At 36.4% G+C, this 13,893-nt stretch overlaps 1 protein-coding gene across 1 annotated transcript in view; it reads left to right on the top strand.

Annotated features, from left to right (window-relative positions):
- The window catches only part of macrod2 (mono-ADP ribosylhydrolase 2), a 606,396-nt gene that overhangs the window by 533,327 nt on the left and 59,176 nt on the right, over positions 1-13,893 (top strand). The window contains exon 9 of the mRNA XM_016442374.1: positions 12,791-12,872. Coding sequence (XP_016297860.1) covers positions 12,791-12,872 — 82 coding nt within the window. The remainder of the gene's footprint in view (positions 1-12,790; positions 12,873-13,893) is intronic.

Genomic DNA, 13,893 nt, shown 5'->3' with positions numbered 1-13,893 from the left:
ACTTAATTACTTACTTACTTACTGTAATGAGCCGTAGGGATGCACCGAAATGAAAATTCTTGGCCGAAGCCAAATGAAATGAAACACTGGGCCAAAGGCCGAATACCAAACACGGTTTTTCAAATTTTTCCCCCCATGTATGTTGCCAATTTTTTTCACCATTGCATAAATTAAATAGCCAAAATATGCTTTTTATGGTTTTGTCTTGCTTTTCAAAGAAAAAATCAATTACAAAACAACAATTAAAAAATATTTGCTTAACACCTGAACATTTGTAACATTCTAGCAGACATTATACGAATAAAGCCCAATTTAACTTAAAATTAATAAGTTAGTAAAATAATATTTTTGGGCCATTTTTGAGACCCCCTTCTTGAATCAGGCATGTATGTTTTACTGTACAAATAAACTCAGTCTTGCTGAGCAGAAGAGAATTCTATTAAAACATTAAAAGAAGTTTTAAAACATCAGAAAATACTACAGATCCCAATTTGAACACTATGTTTGAATGTTATAATAAATGTATTAATAAAGCTGTTATAATTATTATTGTCTTAGGTTTTTATTTTATTTTACAGAACAACAGTAAAATTACAATAATAACATTTATGTATGTTGATGGAGTTCTTGCTTTTTCTCAGCTTTTATTTTGGCGGAAACCCGCAGGAGGACCACAGTGATTTTTATTGACAACAGCAGTTCTGTCAGGACCACTATCGTCGAAGATGATTGATTTAGCATACAGTTTGGATTGGCGGTATGGTTCTGTTCTGGGCAAGAACTCCCTGCGCATCCATGCAGCCTAGCATGGATGAGAGCAGGGAGAGTAGCGATAACCCCCCCAGGGTAAACAGAACAGAACCAACATAAATGTATTGCAGATATCGTTAAAGTTCAATAATGTTATGTACACATTTTAGAATTAGTCTGATTCAAAGGAGAATCAGAAGGCTGAATCCTGACTGACAGAGGAGGAGCTGGGGATGGGGGAGGGTAATTAGCTATTGAGCAATGCAAAAACTGCTGATAATACTGAGGGACCTTATATATGAATGCTTAGATAGGTGTCGTATTCCTATAGGTAGATGGGGATCAGCTGAGAGTCAGCTGATGCGAGCTTGACTAACGTGACCTGCCAGAACTAACGCTACGCTTGATATTTATAAATGATTTTCATTACGATTTTGGGAAGATGTTTGTCGCACATATCGCATTGTCACATGGCTTGTAGAAATTCATAAAAATTTTATGAATTAGTGCGTGCCTCTATTTGATTGCGTCACGTCATTGTTCAGTACAGTTTATTCGGTCTTTTCGCTTATTCGGCCGTACACCGAAAGAGCTTTTTTTGTTGTTTTAGGCCAAATAATTTTGGTTGCCAAACATTCAGTGCATCTCTATTGAGCAGACATATACTTGAAAACTGGTATATGTGTAATGTGAATATTTCATTTTTTCTCTGCCCTCCGTCCTTTTGTTTTAGCCATGCACAGTGGATAACCCCTTTCATCACCTTAATTACAGTCTAACACTGCAGTCTGACAACCAGCTCTAATGGATCAATGCTCTATTAGCTGTATGCTCATGTTACACTGACACACGCTTCTGTTGAGCCTCGTTTTCCCCTTGCTCTCACAACACATATCCAATCCATTACAAAGCCAAAAAGTGGCAATGTGTCCCTCAAGAAATTGCATGTTCCCCAGTTGCGGGCTATTTTCCCGAAAAAGTGACTATGGCGTTATTGTCAAATAAGCTGTTAGCATTTCAGCTGAGGTGAAATGGACTCCATTTTTCATCCGTTGGGAGGACAGCGTGTGCTAGTTGACATTTACTTACTGCCGTATTATCTATCAAATCAAGAGCCCCAGAGTAGTGGCGAAAGTTACGCCCATGCTGTGACATTTTACAGTATCCTGTATTTTAGTTTATATAAATGCAAGCTTTTCAAACGTGGCTTTCTTTACGCTCCAGAGGGAATGAATGCTGAAAAAAGCATGTCTTGTTGTTTAGCCATTGAAGTAGAGTTCTTGTGAGGAGAGACTTCAAGAGCAGTGTATTTTTGCTGACATGCAGCTTTAATGCTGCAAGTTATCTCACTATAATTCCCTCACATCCTCTGTGTTTAGTTTTATAGCTGCTATTTTAATTTTCTATTATACATCTGTGAAGAATATCTTAGCTAGCCATAAACCCCAGGCTTGATTTACGCAGTATGGTGGTTAATTCATTATCAGTTTTTCATCTTATGGGCACAGTTTAGGAACATTGCATTTGAATGTTTTATGCAGAAAATGTTATGCAATGTGGTTTTTAATAAGACAAAACACTGCAGCGTGTTAAAATGTCTATTATATAACTGATCCTAAATGAGTCCTGGGTGCTAAATGGGTCACCATGGCATTGCAGTTGTTTTAAAATAATATCTTGGTTAATAAAGTGGCATTTTAATGAAAATTTGTGTCCTTAATATAAAAGTCAGTTAGAAAAGTGCAAAAAACACCCTTTAGCAAATGGCTTTGTACTTCTTTGGGTTAAAGTTAACTAGCTTACAGTGTCAAGCAGGGGATATAAATTAGCATATGCTAACAGTTGAACATTTGCTAACATTTTCTTAATTTAGCGCCATTTACATTCGATTTTATCCTTCATTCATAGATTGTAACGTTATGAGAAAAATCACCCAGCACTTTCCCCACAGTCCACCTGATGACTACTGGTTTCTTAAGCGGTGTTGTTAGGCCGCTGTTATTTGATGTATAGATCCAGCATTTCTGTTCAAAAGCAAACCTTTCAGAAGCCCATCTCTGAAATGATAATTCAGTTTTAACAGTGATTCCAACAACTCCCAACCTCCCAATCTCTCTCTTTGAGGCATACAAGGTTAAAATAATGTCTGACTGACTGACTAACTGACTGACTGACCACTGTCCGACCCTCTTAAGTGGTTTCTGCCTGTCTTTGTTTTGGTTTATCAATCAGGTGGGACTGAGAGTTTGCCATTTTTACACTACGAAATGTGGCAGGAGAGGCTAACATTAGAGACTGATAGCAGTACAAGTGGATGAGCAATATTTTTCTAAACAATTTACCCTGTGGCATTAAGATACACTATGTTGTTATTGTTTTGGTAGTGTTTGAACTATTACGAATTTTGAATGTCTTTGTTATATTTAGGGCTGCACGATTAATCGCATGCGATATTTAACGCGCATCTTATCAGTAAAGCCGGTTCTGTAATCAGCGGTAAATCTCCATCACCTGCGTGCTTTCACATTGAGCAGCATTAACTACACAGAGCCGTTGTTCACTGACGAGCTGCGCTAAACCACGTTCATATTCGCGCGATTTTTTGCGCAGCTCATCAGTGAACAACGGCTCTGTGTAGTTAATGCTGCTCAATGTGAAAGCACGGAGGTGATGGAGATTTAACGCTGATTACAGAACCGGCTTTCTGACAAGATGCGCGTTAAATATCGCATGCGATTAATCGTGCAGCCCTAGTTATATTTGTATTATGTCTTTTGAAAGATGGCAAGGTTTGTCCTTTTCCTTAATTGGCGGTGCGGTGACCTTGTGTACAGTGTTGGGGTTACTCGCATTACTGTCTTCAATAACAAATAGCAAGTTAAATGTTAAAATTACAACATAATATCAGAGCTTTTTTTCAACAGTTTCTGTCACACACAGTACTTTTCTATTTATATAATTTATGTACCGTTTTAAATCATTTACCTCAGTTTTCTACATTTTGGGAGACTTACGTAGGGGTATATTATATTGTATTGTTTTTTTTCTTAATTTACATATTTTTAAATTAGCCTTAATATTTTTTTTGTCATAAATGGCGCATCAGGATACAAAATGGATGGTTTCCCAGATTATTTTATTTATTTATTTTTTTAAAGGAGGCAAATGCTCATCACATTTTATTATATATTATCCAAGATTATTTGATGTATTATTTATCAAATATAAAATGTACCTCTCTTCACTTTTGTTGACCTATCTGCATTTTTTTAAATAATAATAAAAAAATAATCAGTATTTATTAAATTATAAAAAAAAATATTATAATACCTTTTTTAAGCTAATTAATTACAAATATTTAATACATATTTAAAAAAATAATTTCATATATATATATTAGGGCTTGCATAGACTAGTCGAGTGGTCGACTACTTCAGCCACTAGTCGGCGCTGTCAGAAACAATCGACTACTCGAGCATGCATTAACCATAATGCATGCACAGAGTTTGTAAGCACGACGTGAATTTTAGGATTACAATATTGCGTTTAGCTGTTACTTTCTATGAATTTCTCTATGTTGCATGTAAAATTAAAATATGTAATGTAATAATTAGGGGTGTGCCCAAAGCCGAATACCTTATTCGGAATGGCACGGATGATGACTTCAAAAACGAATAACGGATATGGAATAATTCTGCCTGAATATTCGGCTGAGGCTGGCACAGTCTGGTGTTTGCTAGATAACAGGTGAGCCAGGGGATCAGCGCAATATTATACACAGACCTCTAAAGTCACGCAATAATGAGTGTGTGAAGTGAATAAATGTAAACTTTATGAATGAAAGGACGCATAGTCATAACGGTCTTATCAAGTAACTGTACGAAGTTTCACCTGGTTTTATCCGAATACAGATATGAATAATTTTGTGATTGTTACAGATACAAATACAGATACAAATACTGGCTGTTACATGAAAATTAAAATATGTAATGTCATAATTATAAAGTTTTGACAATTTACATATGTAATTGTTGCATTATTAGGCTATGAAGTACTAAACGTTTAGTGATAAGAACTATTTCATGTCTTTTCATTTACAGCATGAACCACGAGTAGTCGAGTAACTCACGTATTTTTTAAATAAGAAATCAACTAGCAGAAATCAGTAGTCGTGCAACCCCTAATATATATATATATATAGACTTAACCCAATCCCTACCCCTAAACCTAACCTTACCCATAATTTATTCCTAAAATCAGTGGGAAATGATAGCTCATTACCAAGAGTGTAGAAGCACCTAATCCTGACTGTATCCCAACAAGGATGTTGATCCAGGAACATGTTGTACTTGGTGAAATCACGCTCACCATATATATATATATATATATATATATGTTGTAGCCATGAACAAAGATGGCAGATTTTAAATTCGCATTCTTCAAATTGGTCTCATCACCATATCTGTGGATCAGTCAGGAGATGTATTAACGCACAGAGGGTTGTCTAAATATTTTAAACCAAGGTTACTCAGAGGTTAGCATTAGCCTTGGCTAATCGTCTGTACCTCCAGGAGTCTTTACAGCATCACTTCATGATCTTGGCTCAAAGTTTGTGTTCGGCCCCTACATTATATATAAACATCGCCATTGGCAGTCTAATTACACATGCCTTTTAATTTGTGACCGCCACAGAGCAACATCTTCCACCCTGTTTCTACAACATTTGACAAATCGCCTGATGTAGGTGTGATCATTTGTGTGTGTTCATGCATCGTTTAATCTCCTCTGTTTATTCTCCTCTCCCTCTTTAACCATTGGCAGATCTCCGGATGTGAGCCATGCATCGTTTAATCTCCTCTGTTTATGCTCCTCTCTCTCTTTAACCACTGGCAGATCTCCAGATATGAGCGCCATTGTGTGTGTGTGTGTGTGTGTGTGTGTGTGTGTTTCTCTCATGCTTTTCCCAACTCTTTAATTACTGTCCTCTCATGCAGGGCTGGCTCAGGTGTGTGTAATTATGCTGGTAATAAGGCCTGGAAAGTCTCCACCTGCCTCTCACTGGGCACTCCGCCCCCCCACCTCCCCACACACACACGTCTTTCCTCTCTCTCTTGCTCTCTTTATGCTGACAGACAGGACTCTCTTCATCGTTTCTCATCGTGCCGTTATGAGCCAGCTTTCTCTTCATGAACAAAGCATAGCGCTGATGCTTGTGCTTTTTCCTCTTTGTCAGTGCTGTGACTCTGCGTACAGTCTTGGGGTTAGTCAGTGTTGGGATTACTGCCTTCAAGTAGCAAGTAGCTCGTTACTTATTACATTTACACCATAATATCAGACATTATTTAAAAAAATAAAATGATGTATTTCACCTGAGCTTTCATAGGGGTGTGCATGTGATGAGCATGATGGGTATTATAGTTCTATAGAGTGTGTATCATGCTTATCAGTGACATACAGAAACATTTTTGGAAAGTTTTTGAAAACAAAATAAATCCAAAATAAATGCTTTCTATGAAATCCAGATTTTGCAGATACAGCTGCTATATAGACAAGATGTGTATCTTTTTTTGTTTTTGTTGGTCAAATATTAATAAAATGAATGTCTAATAAAACATTAGGTTACATAATAGATTATTTCCCATAAATGTTATTTAATATTTATGTTGCATTTATTTACACTCAAACGTTTAGTCAGTTAAGATTTTTAAAAATATTTTTGACAGAAGTCTTTATTTAAAAAAAATATTATAGCAATTTAAAATAGCTGTTTTTATAAAAATATATTTTTTTTACAAAAATATATATTTTTGTAATAGCAAATCTGAATTTTTCAAGTTTTCAGAGTCACATGATCCTTCAGAAATCATTCTAATATGCTGAAAACTATTGTGCTACATAATAGTTTATGTATTTATTTATTTATTTGTATAATTTTAGTGAATAGAATTCAAATGAATTTATTTACAATATAATTTTTGTAACAATGTAAAAGTCTTTACTCTCACTTTTGATCAATTTAATGTATCATTTCTGAAAATTTGAAATAAATAAAACCCTAAAAAATGGTTCTTGGTATAGCGTTTATTACATAAAATTCAAAGTCTTGACAAACTTGTCCACTGCAAATTAAAGCATTACTTTCAGTAAAAAGAAAAAAATAAATATTGATATAATATATTACTTTTTAAAATGAGTAATGCAATATTGTAATGCTTTACTTTTAATAGTAATGTTCCTCAATGCTGTGCACATAGAGTTTCAGCTGCACAGCATTCCTATAATGATGACAAATTGCTTACAACCCACTCACACACTATGTGGAGCTACACAGCCACCTCTTCGCTTGATAATATTCATCATTTGTTGAAAAAGGGACCGCAGTGTTCCAGTAATTACAATTATTGTAAAACACACATCACATCTGCGTCTCATTCATATCTCCTCCTACCTTTAGGCCAATATACGCAGGTTCAAGAGATGCAGTGGCCCACCTGTCCCTTTCATCACGCTTGACAGAAACAATAAGAAAATCTAAGCAGAAGAGTGTACGTGCCACAGCTAGTGCGTCAAAGTTTTTCTGGCACAGTCCCCATGTAATTACGAGCCTGGGTGCCTGGCGGTGACAGATCGCTGGTAAGAGGGCCAGCTGAATGTCGTGCCACCTGCTGGGCTCTCCGAGCTTCTGCTTCTGGCTGCAGCCACAGTCAAATTACAAGCAACTGTATCAGAGCAAGGAGAATGGATTGAAGCTGGTCCTACCTGGCCAGGTGTGATTCATCTAGAATTCCAGTTGTGTGTTGCTGCTTTGAAATTCCTCAGATTTATACTCTACTGAAAGGCTTTGGCAATTTTGAATTGCTGCTTTTATTAAAAACCGACGACAGCAATAAGATAAAATATACAAATGTTCAATAAATGTACAGTAAATAGTTGTTCAGGTAGTATATTAACTTGAATGTATTTATTGCTGCTGACAGGATACCATTCAAAGATAATTTTGTCGAGTTTCTCTCATAAACCCAGGGCTCAAAAACATTTATAGCATCTGTCCTAATTACTTAATTAGTTTATTCCTTTAAAATTTGCTCAAATAAACAGTGTGTTGTCCTTACAGGTAAAGTGTGTAACTGCAACTACAGTAGCATCACCAAATTAAACACACACACTACCGTTCAAGTTTGGAGTCACAAAGATATATTTATTTACTGTTTGTTTGTATGAGTACTAATATTTGTATCTAGAAAGAATGCATTAAATTGATCAGAATGTTGTTTTGAACATTCTATTCATCAAAGAATGTATTAGTTTCCACAAAAATATTAAGCAGCAAAACTATTTTCAACTGTTATAGTAGAAATGTTTCTTGAGCATCAAATCAGCATATGAGAAAAATGTCTGAAGGATCATGTGACACTGAAAACTGGAGTAATGACTGCTGAAAACCCAGTTTTTGCATAACAGGAATGAATTACATTTTAAAATATATTCAAATAGAAAACCGTTATTAAAATTTTAATAATATTTCACAATATTACTGCTTGTTCTGATTTATCCTGATGAATAATTTCACCATTTACTGTATGTTGCTTAGAGAAGTGAATGGCACGATGGATGGGACTATACCTGTTGTCTGAACATAGGAGGATGGGGGACTGTTGAAACCTTTTTTTTTTTATTTTGAAAATACATTATTTGTGTGATTCTGTATCACAGAGATACATCTCTGTGTGGCAAAGCATTTCCTGTATTTCTCCCTCTCGCAGTGGTCCTTCAATCAGGGTTGAGTTATGACCAGTCTGGCCCACACACAGCGATCTCTGCTTCCTCATTAGGCCTTCATTAACCCTCTCAAGCTGAGCTTCCACTCAGCTTACCAGTGGATGTGTTTGAACACCATTCTTCATTTCCCACAATCCCCCGCTGCTCAGCACAGTGTACGGGAACTGTGGTTCAGTGCCGGGCTTTCAGCACATTTACTGTAAAATGACATACAAGGCTCTGGGGACATACATTGACCTAATGTGCTGCACAGACACATTCATGAAGAGAAACTGCTTTTGGATGTGTCAAATGCATGTCATTATTTTGACAAATAATATCCCTTTTGCGATGCCTCAATAGCTTTAAAAATGAGACTCTCGAACAATGATGGATATAGCCGCTGCTATACCTTTATGCCCTTGTGTTCGCCTGAGGATATCTGTAATATAGATATAGAAATATCCTCAGCAGGTTTAAAAAAAAAGAGGTAATAATGTTTCAAAACTGTTTTTTGATCTCAGATCTCAAATTAAAAGTCATATCTGGTATGCTGGTCGCTGCCATATTAAGTTTGGGACTCTGGGAGGCTGATGTGATAAAAGTGATCATATGATCAGTGTTAGTCCCTCAGTAGCAGTTCACTGTTAGTGTGTGTGTGTGTGTGTGTGTGTGTGTGTGTGTGTGTCCATGACCACAGAAAATTGGAGCAGTGGTAAACTTGCATTAATTCACCTAGGACAGTTTTACATTAAATAATTAATGTTTAGGAGACTTAACTAAACAAGTGAGCAAACAGTCTCCTGTGAGTCTCATAACCAAATGAAAAAATACATTAATATGCTAATGAGCTAAATGGGACTATATTTCAGCAAAATTCCCACACCACAGTATTTTTGTAATTAAATGTATACATATTTAAATACAAACACACACACACAGTGTCTACAGAGAGTAATATAAAACATATGTTCATATCTTTAATATTATGCACACATACATAAAGTATATATTTATGTATAAAAACCATTACGCCTATGGGATTTCCCCACTTTTCACAAAAACAAACCTGTGTGTGTGTGTGTGTGTGTGTGTGTGTGTGTGTGTGTGTAAATCTAGGTTTAGTATTATAGACATATAATAATGTTTATATTGCTACCTGTATTATTAAACCTGTAAAATAATTCAGTACTATATATCAGTAAGTATATTATTGGTTATTAGTATTGTATATGTATATTGGGATCCAAGACTAATAGTTTGGATTGCACCCTCTCTTTTACTTCCTTTCTTCATCCCTCTGTTAATTTATCCTTTATTTTACCATTGGACATCTGTACTCTGGGGCCATTTAGATATAAATAGCACAAGGCGGAAACAGAAAGTTATCTCCATCTCTCCTCTATCTCTCCTAAAGTCTAGGTGCCCCACTCTCTGAACATAATGCCTGAAAAAGGTGCGAACGACCTCTACTATCAGGACCTCTCACCTTTCCATTCACTCTGTGCCTGAGGGATGAGTGAGAGAGAGACTCAGATGTAATGATCTAAATAAATGCAGAAGAGTTCCCAGCAGGAAATTCTTCTGCCATGCATTTGCTAACACAGTGGTTCTCAACTAGTGGGATGCAAAAATGGGTCACAGGTTTGTTCTGAAAAAAATAAATGCTAAATGCAGCTAATATTCATGTATAGTTATGGTGAATAAATAGGCCATTTGTCCAATCAAACAACATTATTTTGCTGCAAATTCATGTCATTTTGTAGATGCATGCAAAATTAGACAGATGCTTTCATGAACATGTTGCATGGCAATGCCTAGTCCTAAAAACCAAGAGAAAAATTCCAAGGTCAAAGAAAATATGAAACAGACTACATTAAAAGCACTTCATTTTTTTCATGTTAAGGTCATTTTTGTTTAATTTTTTTGGGTCAGGAAATCTGGATCCTGTAAGAAAACCAGTTGAGAACCATTGGCTTATTGACATTCTAGATTCTTCTTTGTTCTCAATGGGCGTTTAGGTTTTTGCAGAGATTCCTATGGTTGTGTTGTCCCCTTTTTGTGTCCTAGCCCTTGGTCTTTATAGCCATCTTAAAGATGTCTCTCATTCCAATTCCGAGTTGAAAGGATGAAGAGGCGAAAAAACTGCGCAGGACCATTTTTTCCCTCTATCTTTATGGCCACGGCACCCCCCGGAGACATTCTCCTGCACAAAAATAAAAATGTTACTAGTCTCAAGTCAAGTCTTAACATTTACTCCAAAGGGCAGGCCATAAACTATTAATAGACAGCTATCTATCTGCACAAGGCTGTGAGGGAGAATGATTTTATATTGAATCCTCATGTGGTTTGCCAGTAAGGGGTAGAAGAGTTGGTCCGGTCTCTCGCCATCCCACAGAGAGTCCTGCTTTATCTCCCTCTCCATCCACCGGCAGACGAGACGAGAGAGGCCATTACAAGGCTGTCTGGGAATATTGCAATATTCAGCAAGGCGATTATCTGACGTCTCCCTGGGAGGCACATTTCCTCCGTGGAGGGAGAGAGAGGCGTACCTGTGGCAGAGAGAGAGAGAGTGAGGCTGATAAGAACCCTTAGAGTTGACAGAGAGGAAGTATCACCTTTCTTGGTTTTAAAGGAGGTCTTTCAGGGCAGGAATTAATATTTATATAGGGTCTCAAAATCTAAAGGTGATCGCCAGCTGTAATGCTTCTGTTTTGCATTTTATTAACGTATAATATAGTTTCTTTGGTTTAAAAAATATTTGATCAGCGTAACTGTTTGAGTTGAAGTTGAATTGAAAGAGATGCATTTCTAAATTTCTTAGTATCATCTGAAGGTCTGTACAAAGGGGTTTGCAAATTTTGTTATGATTAGTGAAGAAAAATGCAGGATCTTCATTCCTTATTCATTCTACATTTCTTTATGTAAATATATTCACTAAACCTTTCTGTTTATTTTCAGGTTTAAGTGACATTTCCAATTCTAGAATTTCAGTGTGGCCTTTTAAACCCCACTGAAAATAATATGCAAATACGAAGGAAATGTTTGTTATTTAAACATTTGCTGGATCTTTGATTTTAGTAATACAGTGTATTCCCTACAGGTTGACGGCAGTCTTTCTTTGTGTTGTTTTCTACTCTTGTTCACGTGAGCTCTTTGTTTTGGGAACATGGGAAGAATCAAAAGAGGGTTTTGTGTTGAGATCCCTGCTGCACTAGTGTATCATAAAGATCTTAAGCAGGATGGCCGGTTTGGGTGGTCCGGAATGGAAAGAGATGGACTTGAATATGGGATCCGGTCTCCGCAGTGATAAGGGAGTGCTGGGAGGTTTTATGTTTTTTGTTTTAATTTTCCATTTCAATCTTGATGTTCTGCTCCTAAGTGACATTGCTTGCATTCTGGTGAGCTGTGGTTAGAGATGACTAGAAGTTTAAGCTTAAGTGGAGGAAGTGAAGAGTGGAGATGAATGATAATGTGTTCTCTTCTTTTGTATGTATTTAATACAAATTCAATACAAATGGGCTATAAAACCTTAAAGGAAATACTGTCAGTCCAGTATACAGTTGGTAAACTGTGCACAGTATGCGCATTTATGTCCCATAATGCAGTTCAATCATCTTGACCTTTTATTTCCAATGTGATTCTACCTGTTAAGACATTTTTATATAAATTAGGTTGTACAATGTACATGCAAAAATACCTTTTTTATTTTCAAAATGATAACTAGATGGCACTCACTATTTTAAACGTGGACAAATGTGGCAATAATGTAGCATGCGACTGTCCGAGAATTTTAGTATTGAATAATGCACTCTGTTTAAAGGCAGGGTAGGTGATTTGGTTCAAAAACATTTTTTGTTGTGCTGGTTGAAAGTCTCTTCACAAATACAAAGCAATCACTAAGTTAAGTGGTCTAAATGTATCGATATGTATTTATATCGTCTGTGGAAGGCGTAGGACCAAAACATTTTCCAATGTGTCCAATCATTGCTATTGTAATAAATGTGTTGGCTGTTTTGATGATGCCTCACTGTGTATATCGATAGTTTGCCAAAATTGTTTCACTAAATAAACTTTTGTACTGTTTTAGACATTTTTGGATTTTTTTACAAAGTAAGAAAAGTCTCTAAAAATGCCTCAGTGTCATAAATGAGTCCCCTGAGCTCTAGTTATGACAGGTTTGAGTACTAGTACTTTGTTGCCCATAGCCATGTGTTTACCCAGAGATGCATTGATCCAGGTTTCCATTATGCTAAATGCCTCTTTTCCACTCTTTCTGCAGATCGACTGTGTCATATTCTGCGTCTTTCTGGAGACAGATTATGAGATTTACAAGAGGAAGATGTCAGATTTCTTCTCCCCAGGTACTGTATCTTCTTATTGGAATCTAACTTCATTTTATTTGTTGGTTGTAACACCCACTCAGCTCAAAGCTTGTTACTCGGGTATCAGGCAGGATTCACAATGTCAGGCGTCTGACTGGCGTGACGCCTGGAAGAATTTGTATCATATTTTGTAGTCAAAGTGCACAAATACAGCACAGCAGGCAGTGATTGGATTCCACATAACCAAAACCTGTTTATGGTAATGTACCGCCCAGGCTGGATTATTTAAACTGAAAATGATTTCACCCCACCTTGATCATAGAATGCAATCAGGATAACCGCAGTCAGACTGTCTTCCAATTAAAGGGCTATTTCATTCAAAAATGTATGTTATGTCATCATGTGCTCATTTGCTGTCACCATTTATATGATGTTCCAAACTCGCACAATTTATTTTTCTGTACAATACAAAAGTAAAATGCTGAAGACTGTGGTCGCTTTTTTCCAATTGCTGGGTAACACATTACAATAAGGTTTCATTTCTTAACATTAGTTAACATGAACTAACAATAAAAAAAAAATACTAAAGCATTTATTAATATTAGTTAAAGGGTTACTCCACCCCAAAATGAAAATTTTGTTATTAATCACCACAACCCCCATGTCGTTCCAAATCCGTAAAAAGCTTCGTTCGTCTTCGGAACACAAATTACTGTTCTGTGTCAGCTGCGCAATGCGGATATGTTGTTTTCATTCAAATCAAAGCATAAATGACGTAAACAGCGTATCCACGTGGCGCAGCTGACACAGAACAGCATACACTGTTAGCATTCAATGGATATTCTCCAAAATGGCGCTAGGGTGACGTGGAGGAGACGAATTGTTGAATAAAGTCGTTATTTTTGTTTTCTGTGATCAATGACAAAATTTTCATTTTGGGGTGGAGTAACCCTTTAATGCTAATTTCTACATTTGCTATTAGATTTTTAAAGGGGTCATATGATGCGATTTCAATTTTTCCTTTCTCTTTGGAGTGTTACAAGCTCTTGGTGCATAAAGA

Source organism: Sinocyclocheilus anshuiensis, unplaced genomic scaffold (genome assembly GCF_001515605.1).
Source record: "Sinocyclocheilus anshuiensis isolate Anshui unplaced genomic scaffold, SAMN03320099.WGS_v1.1 scaffold487, whole genome shotgun sequence".
NCBI lineage: Eukaryota > Metazoa > Chordata > Actinopteri > Cypriniformes > Cyprinidae > Sinocyclocheilus > Sinocyclocheilus anshuiensis.
Note: the sequence above shows the minus strand (reverse complement) of the source record. Positions and strands in the feature narration are given on the sequence as shown.